Here is a 17,384-nt window from a genome sequence, read left to right as displayed (position 1 = left end):
TAGTTTGCATGAGTTTTTATTATTAATTCAAGTTCTCTATTCACTATACGTACCGTAGCGAGTGGGAGAAGACAAAAAATCGATCTCATCAACACAGCGAAAAACAAATCATTCTTCCGTTGGGGATTCGGTATAATGTCTCCATCCCAAATATATTAAATAAAAATAAAACTCACAAAAATTTATTTATTCATTTATTTATTGAAACTAATAAAAAATTAGTCGAAAAGGCAAGAAGAAAGGTGGTGTGTGGGGCTGGGGTTTGAGGGAGAGAGAGAGAGAGAAGCTCATTACCGGAGAGAGAGAATTTTGATTTGAGAATATGAAAAAACAAAGCTCCTTAAATCTACTTGACCTCTCCCAACTTCCACCTTCCCCTTCCTCTCCCTTTGCTCCGAAACTCTTCATGTACTTGTTTAAGCTCTTGAAGACACCTCGTTTCGGTGTGGATGGGCGGCGCCGCCGGCCAAGTCAACTCTCCCCCACCACCAGACGACGCCGCTCTGGCGGAGGATAATAATAATAATAATAATAATAATAATAATAATAATAATAATATCATTAATATAACTACTAATAATAATGGTCACCATGACGTTAATTCAACTGCTTCTTCTTCTTCTTCTTCATTGTTACTAGTGCCACTCGCGCACGCGCCGATTCTTCTTCTAGTTTACTTCCACAAGGCTTTTCGTTCTGAGGTTGCCGATCTCCAACGCGTGGTGTCGGGCGCGTTGGAGCAAGGTGTGATCCACAGGGGCCGATGCGGGTTGGTGGCGGAGCTGTTGAGGCGGTTCGAGTTCCTTAAGTTGGCGTGTAAGTACCACTGTGCGGCGGAGGACGAGGTGATATTTTTGGCTTTGGATGTTCATGTGAAGAATGTGGCGTCCGCTTACTCGTTGGAGCACAAGAGCATCGATGGCCTCTTCGATTCCATTTTCAATCGGTTAAATGCGATCTTAACTGAAGATTATGATGATGATGATCGTCAAAACGACGACGTTAATGGTTCGATGATGACGATGACGATGAAACCGTTTCAAGAGCTAGTGTTTTGTATTGGCACCATTCAGACCTTCATTTCAAACCATATGCTTAAGGAAGAAGAACAGGTTGGTTGCTTTTTAATTAAATTAATTGTCCTTCATTTACCATATTTTTATTTGTCATTGCATTTTTGTGAATATTTTCACCTAGGAAAGGGGATGAAATCCAATTCATATATATTGAATTCTGATAATTATTTCAAGAAAATTATGCATAGGGTCAATCACCATTAGTTGACTTTTTCTAATTAGAAGTATCGGTACGTACGTTGTATTATATATATATTCCTACACTATAGTAATTAAAGTAATATTGTCTTGTCCGAGTTAAGGACAGTGGAGTGGTTTATAAGCCATCAATTTCTGTTTACCTCTTTTCGTGGATCGGGTTTCGGACATTTATTATTATTATTAATTTATTTGTTAAGAAAAGACATTTTTTTTTACTTGTTAATATATTATTATTAACATGTAAATGCAAAAATAAAAGCCTAATTAGAATCTCCAAACTTTTTTTTTTTTTAGTGTAGCATAATGGTATTTTACAATCATTTAATAGCTTAATAGCTTCAAGGTCCTAGGTTCGAACCCATGACCTCTCCCTTTTTCCCATCCCTCCCTCACCAATAAGCTACCCTTAGTGGCTTAGAATCTACAAACTTTTACATGTATTAAATTATGTCTTTTGAACTTTTAAGGTCGTTAGAAATTCCTCTTAAACTATTGAGATTGTTGAATTTAAGAACTTTTGTTTAATTTCATTCAATTTTACTATTTCAGTAATTATTTATGTACTAAACCATGCTCCTTATACTTTGATATCTACAAAATCATACCCCTCGAATTTTAACATGTACTCAATCATGCCCCCTGAATTTTCATCTATGTTAGACTTTTTTTTTTATTAAAATTGGACAAAAGTCTTTAAATTCAACAATCTAAATAGTTTATGAGAAATTGGTAACGACCTTAAAATTTCAGAGAGCATGATTTGGTACTAGGGGTGCACACGGGTCGGATTTTCGGGTTTTCGGGCCATCGGATTCGGGTTTTCGGGTATCGGGTATTGTAAATCTACAACCGAACCCGGTGTTCGGGTTTACGGGTGTTTCGGGTTCGGGTCGATTATGTTCGGGTTGAGTGTACTCGGGTTCGGGTCCTACCGTAAATTAAAAAACAATAAAAAAAATAATATGGGATAATTTCCATAATAATAATAATAATAATAAAGATAAATTAACAAGAAGAAAAAAAAAAGTTAGATTTCTGGAGAAATCTTTTCTCGAGAAATCTGGAGGTAGTGTCCCGAAACTTCTTTCCTCTTTCTATTTCTCTCTGTATATTATCTAATCAAAGATCACACCTTTAGGGTTTTACTATTACTATCTTCATTCAATCTTCTCAATTCCTCTTCGTCTTCGTCTTCGATTACTTCTCTCATTCTCAACGACTCGCTCATTGTTTCAACTCAATCTCATTTCTAATTCTAGGGATTTCAATATGGTTGGTGGTGGATTCATGGGTATGGAGTGGGACTGTGGGAGTGGCGAGTCACTACAAGAAAACCAACTTTTGCCGGCGCATTTTTGCGCCGGCAAAAGTACACTAACTGCGCCGGCAAAGCTTTGCCGGCGCAGTTGTGCGCCGGCAAAGCTTATCTGGGAAGCTTGGTCGGTAAAAGACTTTTTACCGGCGCGTAGAGTAAATGCGCCGGTAAAACTTCCTTTTACCGGCGAGAAATTACGCCGGTAAAAAATAAGCGCCGGTGTTAAAAAGTGCCCTTATCCGCTATGAACCTGCTTTGATAAAGTTTTGCCAGCGCAATAGTGCGCCGGCAAAACTATCGGCGCCAATCTGACGGTTGGCGCCAATAATGTTTGGCTACTTTTACCGGCGCAAAAATGCGCCGGCAAAAGTATTAATTTTTATTTTTTAAAAAAATTAATTAATTATATTTAATTAATTATAATATTAATTAATTAAATATAATTAATTAATTTTTTTAAAATAATTATAATATTATATTAACAAAAAAACCAACATAATTTACATTAAAAGATAAACGAACATTAATTATATTATGTTCTACTAAAATCAGTATATAAACAAAATGTTAAATGTTCGAACCGGATAATAAAAAAAAGTACAGTTCTATAGGCGGGTAATGTCGTCATCGTTGTTTCTCTGAGTCTCGGGAGGCTGCGATGACGATCCAGCACCAGGAGCAGCCGACGATCCAGCACCAGGAGTGGGCAATGGTGGAAGATCCATGGGAGGCAAGTTGAAACCCGGCACAACTCGAGAAAGATACTCAAACTGATCTTGGAATCGTCTGAGGTAGAGTTGTTGTGTCTCATCTTCTTTGCCTCGTATGTTGAGTTGTACGCTCCGCTTCCTCCACTTTTTTACGTAAAGCCTCGTCTTGTTCCATTGTAACGATCGGTGGGGGTGAAGGATGCGTGGCGAGGTGCTCTTTTGGCCCCAACTCCCTTCGATGCAGGGAGATGGCCAAAGCCTCTAAGATGTCGAGATCGTTCCCCGAGTACTTGCGTCATAACGGGTAAGTCTCGGGGGTGCGTGTAGGATCGACGAGCAGGCTCATCGGGCTCATCTTCAGTGGGCGCTGGTTGAGTTGCCGCTATTTCAACCATTTGCTCCTAAAACAAACAAATAAGTTAAATGGTTAATTTTAATACAAAATAAATTGAAAGAAATAAATAAAAATTGAATTAAAATGTAAACTTACGTAAGCTTGTTGTGCGTACTCGTTGCGCCAATTGTTGCCTTTATGGTGAAACTTTTGAAAAGTTTCCACCGCAGTTAGCGATTCTCTGTGTCGGGGTTAGCCTATTTTCAAGAGAAAATATATTAGTATTGTTATTTTACTAGAAAAATTTAAATGAATGATAGTTAAATATAAACTTACCCCCTCGACAACATGTGAAACAATAGGCTTGGAGCCCCAGCCTCCTAGAAATTTCATCTTGCCCCGACTTTCTTTATTTTTCGCTGCTCTCGCCTGAAATTAATAATTTTTCTAACAATTAATTATTTATTATTGACTATATAAATTAAACATTACTAAAATTAGAAATTTAAAAAAAAAATGTACCTTTTGTTTGTCTGTGCTCCAATAAGCGATGCAGTCACTCCACACCTCTTGAGTTACTCCCTCAGGAGGTGACATGTCGGCCCTCTCCTGTCCAAGCTCCTCAATATTTTGTATCCACTTTTTCTTGCAGTCTGCCCTCCAGTCACGTAAACCCTTTGACATCTCGTACTCACCGTAGTCTACGAATGTAGGGTTATCTCGTGGGAGGACAAACTTGGTCTGCAAAAAGTTACACATTAATACATTAATTACAATTTAATAAGAGTATAGTAATTTAGAAATTAAAAAAATTATTAAGACATACCTCAAGTCTATCCCAGAGGGCATTGATGTCAGCTCTACTGACATCTTCCCATTTGAATTTATTAATGGGGATAGACATCCGAGTCATCCATTTCTGTTGAATTTTTTTCCATTTTTGCCGACGGGGGTGCCAGTCTCTGCGTGCAGCTCAATCTGTAACTTGGCAGATTGTGTTTTGGAGAGCTCCTCCTCAACATTCTTGCCTTTGTATTTACCTCTGACCCCTTTCTTTTTCGACTCGCCACCTGGTGTAGACATACTACATATACAACACTTTATTATAATTTGGAGAAGCGTATTTAAGAGTCCTTACTGACTCCGCCTCTCTAAACGGGTCTAAGGTATTTCGTGCATGTGTAAAATTTTTAAAAAAATTATCACTATGTGATAATACAAATACATTTGTTAAATCCTATCTTTGGTGTATAACCAAAGAGATCAAGAAAAGATAATACAAATTTAATTTTATGCTATTTTACAATATCTTATCATATACTTTACAATATCTTATGCTCATTTATACTTATTATAACATCATTTTATTACATTTTCACTTTTATTATTTAAATTAAAATTACAAACTTTTTTAAATTTATAATATCACTTTATTATATTTTAAATTGTATATTACATTTTTCACTTTTATTATTTGTTTAATGCTATATTATTTAAATTAAAATTACAAACTTCTTAAAATTTATAATATCACTTTATTATATTTTAAATTATATATTACATTTTTCACTTTTATTATTTTTTTAATAATTTATTATTAAATTAAAATTACTAACTTTTTCAAATTTATAATATCACTTTATCATATTTTAAATTATATATTACATTCTTTAATTTTTTTTTCAATCATTTATTAATTTTTAATCATTTTTTATTTAAATTAAAATTACTAACTTATTAAAACTAATAATATCATTTTATTATATTTAAAATTATATATTACATTTCATAATTAAATATTTTCCTAATTATTTATTATTTAAATTGAAAATGTTTTTTTTAATACCTAAAAAAATTATTATTTTACTAACTTTTTAATTACATATTTTCAATTTCAATTTCAACATTCAATTAATTTTACATTTTTTCTACTAAAATTTCGGCAGCATAACGGCTTAAAAAGTGTAAACCCAAAATTTTTAATACCTATAAATAACACAAACAAATATTTCCATACAATATATACACAAACAAATAATCCACCCATCCAACAGCAGTCAATTTTATCACAGAACCTACTTCTCTAACATGCATATACATATTAACTAATAACAAACACTGCTACGTATACTAAGCGAAAGCAAAAAAACATACCTGAATCGAGTGCAAAAATGACAATCGGGCAGCTAGCGGTAATCCCGAGCGGTCGAACACGGACCTAATTCCATAAAAAAGTAAAACCAAATTAAAAATTTAATACCTATAAAAATTTAAAAATTTTATCACATATCCATTACCCTACACTAACTTACACATACACATACACATACACATACACATACACATACACATACACATACACATACACTCACACACACACTCACATACACTTATACACACACATATACATATATATTTACATACATATATACATACATACACACACATATATATATGCATACTTCTTTACATACATACATATATATATACATACACCAATATACACATACAAATACATGCATACTTATATATACACACCCACACCTACATACACATACACATACACATACACATAAATACATACACACATACATACATACATACATATACACATATATATATACACACCCACATACACATACATACACATATATATATACATAATCCCACATACACATACATATACATACATACATGTATCTATACACATACATACATTTATACCCACATAAATATACATACACATACATACAGAAATACATACATATACACATACATATACTAATACACACATACATACACAAATCTATACATATAAACATTAAAAAAAAATTAAAAATACCTTAAATAAATTGGAGGAGGTGGGGCTTGGTGGTCTGCGGTGGTGGCTGGCGTAGCTCGGCCGCCGTCGATGGTGGTGGTGGCCGACGGTGGTGGTGTTGTTGGAGGTGGTGGTGGTGGTTTTTTTGAAGAGAAAAAGAGAGGGATTGAGAGGGATTGAGAGGGGGGGTTAGAAATTGAGAGAGATTGATAGAGAATGAGAGAGAATCAAAGAGAGATTGAGAGAGGGGGGCTGAGAGGTTTTCAGAGAAAACCTAGGCAAAAAAATGAAAAATGGAGGAGAAGAAGGGGGCTTCGTGCTCCTGATTCATATATATACTTTTACCGGCGCATCCAATTGCGCCGGTAAAAGTGTTTTTAAAATCTGACCAAAGTAGCCAAAAACGAGCGTTTAAGTAAATACTTTTACCGGCGCAATATATACTTTTACCGGCGCACAATTGCGCCGCTAAAAGTATTCTCACTTATCACATCAAAATCCACACGTTTCCTTTAACACTTTTACCGGCGCAATGGTGCGCCGGTAAAAGTATTCCCACCTACCAGGAAATCCACGCGGGAAGTTTCCCTCTCTTTTTTTGAGACTTTTACCGGCGCAATTATGCGCCGATAAAAGTAAACAAGCGCCACAATAAATGAAATGAAAGGCGGCAAACTTCTCGCGCCTGTTGGCGCTTCATTTGGTAACTTTTACCGGCGCATATTCAGTATTGCGCCGGTAAAACCAGACTTTTACCGGCGCAATAATGCGCCGGTAAAAGTAAAGCCTAAATGGAAGTGAGAATTCAGATTTTGTTTTATCTCGACAACCTTTACCGGCGCATTTGACGAACTGCGCCGGTAAAAATGCCTTTTCTTGTAGTGAGTGGGACGGTGGTCGGGTGCTAAGTGACTGTGTGTGTCGTGTGACTGTGTGTGATATTACACATTTATTTTACAGTAATGAAGAAACAAGAAAGATGAAGATTGAAGAAGGAAAAAGATAAATACTAATAGTAATAGATTAAAATTTAGAATATGAATAGCCTAGTATTCATTGATTGGTCGATTGATACATTTATTAATGTATTGAAAGTTGAACATATTTAAAAATTTAAATGTACATTCCAATGAAAATGATAATGAATAGTTGAATAATGAAGTCTGGTGGTGGAATACGAAAGGAATAGAAGAGCAATAGTCAGATATTATTATTAATGTATTAATTTTTTAATAAAAAAAAACACAGTTTTTAATTTTTATCATTTTCGGGTTACGGGTTCTAACCCGACCACCGAAATTATGTAATATGTGACCCGAACCCGAAACCCGTAACAATCATTTTCGGGTACAACCCGACCCAACTATACGGGTTTTCCGAGGGTCGGTTTTTTGGCATCGGGTCGGGGCGGGTCGGGTACAACTCTATCTGTTTTGATATCCAAAATAAATTTTTAGTCAAATTTTTGTATGACCATATGTATGTTATAGTAATTTAAGACATCTTACAAAGTTTAAAAAATTTCAAAAAAAAAAAAATTATCACGCCGAATATAAGGTTTAAACATTGTGTTGCACGCGTGACTATTTCATTTTAGGGGAATCACCCATATATTATTTTTTAACTTTTTTTTTTTTTTTTACAGTTTGGATTATTTCGGTGGTTGCTATGTAGATTTGGATTGCGATTTAAGTTACTATGCTGGTTGCTATGTGGATTTTTATAAAAAAATATAAAAAAAAATTGCTTTAAAATGTAAAAATAAAAAAACTCTTATTCACTACAAAAAATTGCTACTTTTAGTGATAACTTTTTAGTCACAACATAATTTTTTATGACTAAATGTGACTTTTAGTCACAACAAAATGTTACTTGTGACTAAAACATAGTATTTAGTTACAAGTTGTCAATAATTTAGTTTTAGTCGCAACAAGTATTAATTGTAACTAAAAATACATTTAGTCATAACAAATTGTAATTTTTGCGACTAATACTTTTAGCCACTGACTTTTAAGTCACAACATAAGAATCATGATTTATAATTAGTCACAATTTTATTACTTTTAGTTACAAATTTTATTGTGACTAAAAATAAGATTTTTTGTAGCGATTTTATATGCTAGTAAAATAGATTATTTGAATACTATATTCTATATTGTAAATTATTCTGGATTTTTCAAAATTTTGTAAGATGTCTTAAATAACTATAACGTATACGAATATGAAAAAAAAATTAGACTAATTTTTTTTTATACCGAAATAGATAGAGAGTATATTAATGCATTAATGAAATCTTTTTAAAGTAAGTACATTATCCATATATATATCTATATATTTTATTTTCGTTTAAAATTGTATAAAAAAAAGTCATATATATTTTATCCGCAACTTTATTTGGTATATATACATTTTTATATATTTTTATATAAATAAATAAAATAATAAAATAAGTTTAGAGCAATGAATACTACTTGACATAATGTATGCTATTTTTAACCATTTTCTTCTCTATTTTAAAGAAAAAATTATTTTTTCTATTTTATTTTAGACATTTAAAGTAAATCATACATTAAATTCTTTATATTTTTTTATATTATTTAAATATTATATTTATATGAATATATATAGGTAACTGATTTTGTGCCCATCTTGTAAAATCACGGATTGTATTCCGTTGTACTGTATAGTGGGTGGTACCTACTTTATTATTTTTTTAATATTTTTTGTATTTTTTTATTTATTTGACAACCGATTATTGTAAGTTTTTCACCATTTGTCAATTTACTTTTTTAATTTAAAAATAAAAAAAAATACAAAAAAGTACAAAAAGGTTTAATCAAATGATAGTTGGTAGTAGTTATAGTACAATAATATTGCATAGGATGGGTCTATGTTGTCAGACTAAGGTTATCTTTGTCTTTTTCAGTCCTTTCTATTTTCTATGTATAGGTGCAGTGGTAGTGGAGTACGTTATATCACGTACCGAGTACATTTATAGTTTATGCGTGATGTTTAGTAAAAAAAGAGTACAAAATATCAGGTACCTAGTATGTGCCTTTATGTTTTGTAGAACATTGGTTAGAAAAATTTCTTATAACTCATGAAATTATGTGTTGTTATATATTGAGTTTTACATTGGTGTATTTGTTTAATTTTAATTAGATTTTAAATTAAAAATTATCTTAGAAATATTTTATTTTCACCTTATTTGATTGGTTTTTTTTTTACCTTAAATAATTTAGTATTGTATTAAATTTTCACTGTTGTTCTACGGTTATTTTTAGTTGTTCTGTTTTGTGTTCTACTGTTGTTTTGTAAAAACACAATATTTTTTTAAAAAATTCCATGCTACAGTATTTTTGTAAAAGTTAACCCAAATTCTAGTATTTTTGTAAGTTTCCCTTGTTTTTATTCAAAGGATTACAAATTAATTAGATTTTAAATAAATATTTTCATTAAAATTAATGTGATATATTTTATGTTGGAAATATTTTGTTTGAATTTAATTTTGTTTGAGTTTTATTGAGAAGAATAACATTTGTAAAAGAAAAAGAATAAAAAGTTGTCAAAAATGTGACCCAAAAACTATAAAAATTGAAATTTTTGAGATAAGACAAAAGCCCAAATGGGCCAAAATTCTCTTCCAGCCGACATAGGTGCCACGTGGCACCTCCGCCAGGTTCGTAGGAGCAACTCCTCCTTTTCCCCCAAGCCTGACCCACGCGCGCATGCACGACGCCATGTGGTCCGAGCGTGTCACGCACGCGCCTGAGGCGCAACTGGGCTTCGTCTGGCCTGATTTGTCATCAGCTCAAAAATTCCACTTAGCTCTTATTTTTCAGCTAATCAAAGGATCACACGTGACACCGCGTCAATCAAAAAAGATTGATGGTAGTCATATCAGTTTTTACTTTTTAAAATTTATTAATTTTTTATTACAAAAAGTGAACCGGTTACCAATATATTTTATTCTATACACCCTTATATTAACCTCAACCATCATATCAAATAACTAATCTATTTAACGGTCAGGGTACATTAAAAGAATATGTACCCTTAAATATATTAACGGGACAAAATCGTGTCCCTGTATATACATTATCAATTAAAATGAAATATAGGAAAAAATAGAAAAAGAATAAAAATATTAATTAAATAATAATAAGAGATGAAAAAAGTATTAAAATATATTTAGCACACAATTATTTATTCAACTACATTTATCTAAAAAAAAGTAGGGAGCTAAAAGTCTGAGGCATTATACCTCACTTGATGTAGTATCATTTTCAATTTTTTTTATAGCTAAATTTATACAATTTAACAATTTTAATTCACTTGTTTAGTGCTCTTTTATATATATATATATATATATATATATATATATATATAAATATATATAAATATATATATATAATATGATTATTATAGTTGTCACTTGATATATCAAGTATCAAGTGGTTTTTTTTTTTTCAATTATATATTGTGTGATAAAAAACATAGACATCATTTTCTTATGGATAAAACATTAATTAAATTAACACTAAAAATAAATGTCAAAATATTCTTTCTAATAAAGGTGTTGGTTATAGCTATAACATTATTCCTATCGAATAATTTATACTGATAACATATATAGTTTCTAACACTATAAATAAACTGCTACTTTTAGTGACAACCTTTTAGTCACAACATAATAATTTTGTGACTAAATGTGACTTTTAATCACAATAAAATGTTACTTGTGATTAAAACATAGTATTTAGTTACAAGTTGTCACTAATTTAGTTTTAGTCACAACAAGTATTGTGATTAAAAATATATTTAGTCACAATAAATTGTAATTTTTATGACTAATACCTTTAGCCACGGACCTTTTAGTTACAACATAGGAATAATAATTTATAATTTGTCACAATTTTTTTACTTTTAGTTACAACAAAATTTTTTGTAGTGTAATATTTTAGTTTACTATGAATGTTTTTAAAAAAAAAATATAGTTTTGACAATGTAAATTATTTAAAAAAATTTAAAACATTTTAGAGAAAATTTTGCAACCAAACATCACCATGATAAATAAAAAAAATAATAAAAAAAAAAGAGTTTGGCATATATATATTTATATATTTCTAAGGCTGTGGGTGAGAAAAGAGATTGAAAAAGGAAGTTATAGTTACAGACTTTCACTTTAAACTCAACAAACTAATAATTAACAATACAATTAATAAATTTGAGTAAATAGTGTAAAGGAAAAAGTGTAATTAAATTGTTACTTAATTATAGACAAAAGATAGAGAGCTTTTGGCAGTTTTGGTTTTAAAAAGTTGACTTATTTATTTGATGGGTAAAACGTACAGTTCAAACAATGTGGCTCCCAATTCATATGGGACATTGTAGTAACAATCATTTTTCATGTATATGCAGTACTATTCACTTATAGATATCTTAAATGTTATATATTATTATTCATATATGTTTTGAAGGTATTCCCTTTGCTGATGGAACATATATCTGAAAAGGAACAAGCTTCTCTGGTTTGGAAGTTCTTATGCAGTGTTCCAATAGTACTAATGGAGGATATGTTGCCATGGACCCTCTCATTTCTTTCACCCCAAGAAAGGGTTGAAGTTGAAAATTGTTTAAAAGATATTGTACCAGAAGAAAAGTCACTACATGAGGTAGTTATTTAATTAACAGACTAGTAATCCATAGCCCTTTAAAATCATTAATTATTATCTCAACATCATGTCTGGCTCTTACATAAGCTAAATATAATTTACTCAAAATATATATTGTGAAGGTAGTACTTTCTTGGCTTGGTGGTAATAGCCACCCCTCATTGGAAGTTCAAACATCTTCTGGTGGATCTACAGACATGAGAATATTAATCAAGCCCTACTCATGTACAAGATATCTTGGAGAAAATTGGAGGGCAACAACATTATTAAGCCGTAATGATATTGGACACAATCCAGTTGATGGTCTTCATCTTTGGCATGGTGCCATAAGGAAAGATTTGATAAAGCTTCTTGAAGAGCTTTATCAATCAAGAAGGTCAAGTGACTATTCTAATCTTGACAGTGTAGTTGTCCAATTAAAATTTCTTGCTGATATTATAACATTTTACAAGTAAGTTGTTTCTTCCTTCCTTTTGTTTTTTTGGGGTCATTCTTTGTTTATTATGTAAATATATTCTCTTTAGATATTTATATAATTCTTGACTTTGTAGCACTGCATTAGAGAAGCTATTTTGCCCTGTGTTGAACCAACTTGTCAAAGGCTCTTTGTCCTCCACTGAAGGATTCCCTATTGAGAGTCACATTGAAGGTTTACAGATGTTGTTGTACTACAGTTCTCCATATGATAAATCTTTGAGTAAATTTGCTGAGAAGCTTTGCTGGGAACTCGAATCATTTGTGGTGGAAATCAGCAAGCAATTTGAGTTTCATGAAGCAGAGGTGGAAATTCTTTACACTGACTTAGACTAACATGGATATTTAGTCATTTATTTTCATGAGATATCACTAAGTAACAATCATCATTTAAACATGGTCAGCCATATGTTTGTGATTTGACATTTATTTTTCATAATATCCTTTCAGGTATTTCCTATCATTAGCAAAAACTGTAGTCATGAGATGCAGCAACAGCTTCTGTATGTGAGTGTTCATATGATGCCATTGGGGTTGCTTAAATGTGTGATCACTTGGTTTTCATCTCACTTATCTGAGGATGAATCCAGATCCATTCTTAAAAAGATCAAGCAAGGAGATACTAGAATCCATGACTCTTTTTCTTCACTACTGCATGAGTGGTTTCGCGCTGGTTGTTCGGGTAAAATCTCTGTTGAAAAGTTTGGAATGAACCTGCAGCAAATGTTCAAGAGCAAATTCTCATTCTTATCTGATCAAGTCAAGGATGCATCTTTATCTTCACCATTGCAATCCAAAAATAAGAAATCTTTCACTGAATCTGAGCCTAGAATAAAGTTAATGAGCTCTGGCACAAAGGGCAAAAGCTCTTTTTCATCATCTTTTGGCTCCCATAATACTAGAAAGTATGAAACATCATACTCTAGTGTTATAAATCTGCACATCTATTTTCCAGACAAAATAAAGACATATCAACATATTTCTGGTGAAAACCATTCTGGTTCAGTTCCCAAAGATCCAAAACCAATGGACTTCATATATTTGTTCCATAAGGCTCTCAAGATAGACTTGCAGAACCTTCTTTACAGTTCAGTTCATTTAGCTCAAAATCCTTGGTTTCTTGGAGACTTTTACAAGCGCTTTCAACTAATACAGTTTTTGTATCAAATCCATAGCGATGCAGAAGATGAGGTTGCCTTTCCAGCCTTGGAGGCCATGGGAAAATTCACAAACATTAGCCACTCTTACAGCATGGACCACAAATTGGAAATTGATCACTTCGGACGAGTCTCCTTTATTCTTGACAAGTTAACTGAACTGAATGTTTCAATTTCTGAGCTAAACACAAACATGGATCAAATTATGAGGAAGCATTATCAACTATGCATGAATCTGCATGATACATGTAAGTCATTGCATAAAATGTTGTCTGATCACATTCATCGCGAAGAGCTAGAGGTTTGGCCCCTATTCAGAGAATGTTTTTCTTTAAAGGAGCAAGAGAAGATCATAGGATGTATTTTAGGAAGGACAAATGCTGAAATTTTACAAGACATGATACCTTGGCTAATGGGGTCGTTAACACAAGAGGAGCAGCATACCATGATGTCCATTTGGCGCCAAGTCACTAGAAATACTATGTTTGATGAATGGTTGAGAGAATGGTGGGAGGGGTATGACATGTCTGAAGTTGTAGAGGACTCAATTGTGGTTCCTTCAACAGTAGTCACCGATCCCTTGGAGATTGTCTACCCTTATCTTTGTGAAGCTACTGAACAAGAAGGTAAACTCAGTAGCGAAAATAGGCAGCTTATGGAAAAAGATTGCATTAGTGATACTGTCAAGCAAATGGGGGATTGTAATGTGGATGATAAATCCAAGGATTCTGATTTATGTGACCTCAGTAACTTAGAATACAAAGGATGGGATGAGAAAAAGAGAATGGAATATGAGATTGAGGATGTGGCATGTGAAATTAAACCAGCTCAATTTTTCCAAGCTGCTCAGAAATCTAAGTACTATGATTTACTTTTGAAAATGAATCAAGAGGATTTGGAGGCTGCAATTAGAAGAGTGTCAGGTGACTCTTCATTGGATTCTCAGAAGAAATCATACATAATCCAACACCTGCTAGTGAGGTTAGTTATAAGCATTCTAGTGTTATTAACAGCTCTTTTTCATAGTCTCAAATTAAAACTTCTAAGACGATGAATGCAATCCTTTTCCACTTGCTGCTTTGCATAATCTCATGGAAAGACAGTTTCCTTTTTCATACATTGATTTTTTTCTTCTTTCTATTTCTATACTATTTGATCAGTCGGTGGATTGTGAGGCAGCAACATTCTCTTCAAATTCCCTCGAGTGATCATGAACAAGAGTTCCCAGGCCAGCATCCTTCATATAGGGATCCACTTAAATTGAGTTATGGTTGTAAACACTACAAGAGAAATTGCAAGCTTGTTGCCCCTTGTTGCAACCAGCTCCACACTTGCTTGCGCTGCCATGATGAAATCACTGACCATGTCATAGATAGGTATGTCAAAACTTCACTAATTAACTACACATATTACAAGTTCAAATTCATTTAAATTTTATGTTTTTAATGTATATATGTGTTCAGGAAATCCGTAACAGAAATGATGTGCATGCAATGCCTGAAAATTCAACCCATAGGTCCCATATGCTCAACAGTATCCTGCGATAAATTCTCCATGGCAAAATACTTTTGTAGGATTTGTAAAATATTTGATGATGAACGGTACTATATCTTTAAATCTTATAGACAACACTTAATACATTTTTAAGAATGTTATTATTAACTTTTTTTTTAATCAAATGAAGAACTGTCTGAACTGAACAGGGAAATCTACCATTGCCCATATTGTAATTTGTGTAGAATTGGTAAAGGACTAGGTATTGACTACTACCATTGCATGAACTGCAATGCTTGCATGTCAAGAACACTATTGGTGCATATATGTAGAGAGAAGTGTTTTATGGATAACTGTCCCATTTGCCATGAGGACATCTTCACCTCTAATTTGCCGGTGAAGGCCCTCCAATGTGGCCATTTGATGCATTCAAAATGTTTTGAGGTAATATTTCCCTTTGATCTCTTTGATTTGGCTGAAAATATACTAATTTAAGCTTTAACAGTATTATTCAGAGCTTTACTATACTAATTTTTTCCATATGCTTATTCTAGGCCTACACATGTACAAATTACACTTGCCCAATTTGTGGAAAATCACTAGGAGACATGCAGGTGAGTAGAGCTAAATATATTATATTGTTATGGGAAATTCAATGGAAAAAGGGTTTTTCTTAGAATAACCAACATCATATATTAGCACCATATATAAATTGTAATGCTATTGTGTTGCAGGTGTATTTCAAAATGTTAGATGCCTTATTGGCTGAAGAGAAAATCCCAGAGGAATACTCAGGCCAAACTCAAATCATACTATGCAATGACTGTGAGAAAAGAGGAGAAGCTCCCTTTCATTGGCTCTATCATAAATGCTCTTTCTGTGCCTCATACAACACCAGACTCTTGTGAGTTTTTCACTTTACTTAGTTTGAATAATTCACTTCAGTGTTGAAACTACAAAGGTGTAAATTAAGCAGCTTGTACAATAATTAAATCTTTTTTACTTGTTCGTAGTATTTGACACTACATATATGGTTTGAATAATTTTAGATAAGAAACATTTATTTTCCTCCTCTCACTTCAATTGTAATATTATTCATTGTTTAGAGAGCCATGACAATTCATTCTTTATTAATTCAAGGCCAAATTATAGAATCAAAGTTTTGTCAAAAAAAATTATAGAATCAAAGAAATAAGTCTGCTCTCCTATTTAACTTTTGATTATCTTTATATATTGCCAAAGAATTTTGTTTGTTACATATTTATTTTGATAAGAATTATAGGATTTCATCTCAAAATTAATTGATAATGAGTAGAGTAGCTCGTGTTATTATATATGTTCTTATATATAACTCAATATTTATACATTTGATCCATGTGGGACAATGTTATCATATATCCCTCCTCAAAATGGTGACTATTTTTTTGCTTACCAATCTTGAATCACCTTATCACAAGTTGTGCTATTTGCTCGCGTATGGTTGTTCGAATCTTAAGTCATGCGACTGGCTTACTATTTGGATAGGTGTGGATGGAAAGCTTGTTAGGGATATGACTCTGATACAATAATAAGAATTATGGGTTTTTTTATCTCAAAACTAGTTGATACTGGCTATTGGTGAAGTAGTCCATGTTCTTATCTATGGTTTAATATTTATATATTAAAACCATGTGGAACAATGGAACAATGTTATTCAATATATTTTAATGAATAACTATTGTGTATTTTTTAAAAATAAATTTTATTTTTATAATACACATGACAAAATTAAAAGCTTAAAAAATGTTTGTTAGGATCTCGCATTGATCAAGTATGGGATTGGTTAGATATAATTATTTGGGCAACCTCATCTCTTAGGCTAGTTTTCGAGAGTGAGTTCTACCCAAGTAGTTGAATCAATATAATTTACATTTACAAGATATTACTTTGGATTAAATTTGAGTTATTATGCGGATTAGATTAGATCCAAAATATGAAACCTATACTTAGTACGGATTGGATGTACAGTGAGAAAAATAGTACAGGTTGGATTGGATGAACACCCCTAGACATAAAGTCTTGGGGAGGAATCTTACGCTTAGCCGATAGGCAATCAAAGAGACAAAGACGGATACCTTTAGGGGTCCC

At 32.4% G+C, this 17,384-nt stretch overlaps 1 protein-coding gene across 1 annotated transcript; it reads left to right on the top strand.

Annotated features, from left to right (window-relative positions):
- Positions 1-221: 221 nt before the first annotated feature.
- On the top strand, positions 222-16,412 carry LOC115710836 (zinc finger protein BRUTUS-like At1g18910). The gene is made up of 10 exons (XM_030639189.2): positions 222-1,112; positions 11,938-12,132; positions 12,255-12,583; positions 12,684-12,912; positions 13,057-14,744; positions 14,924-15,139; positions 15,227-15,364; positions 15,467-15,701; positions 15,812-15,871; positions 15,992-16,412. The coding sequence occupies exons 1-10, from the start codon at positions 450-452 to the stop codon at positions 16,163-16,165; spliced, it is 3,927 nt and encodes a 1,308-aa protein (XP_030495049.2). The 5' UTR covers positions 222-449; the 3' UTR covers positions 16,166-16,412.
- Positions 16,413-17,384: the final 972 nt, after the last annotated feature.

The sequence above is a fragment of the Cannabis sativa genome, chromosome 3, assembly GCF_029168945.1.
Source record: "Cannabis sativa cultivar Pink pepper isolate KNU-18-1 chromosome 3, ASM2916894v1, whole genome shotgun sequence".
NCBI classification, from domain to species: domain Eukaryota; kingdom Viridiplantae; phylum Streptophyta; class Magnoliopsida; order Rosales; family Cannabaceae; genus Cannabis; species Cannabis sativa.
This window is presented reverse-complemented; position numbering and strand designations above follow the sequence as displayed.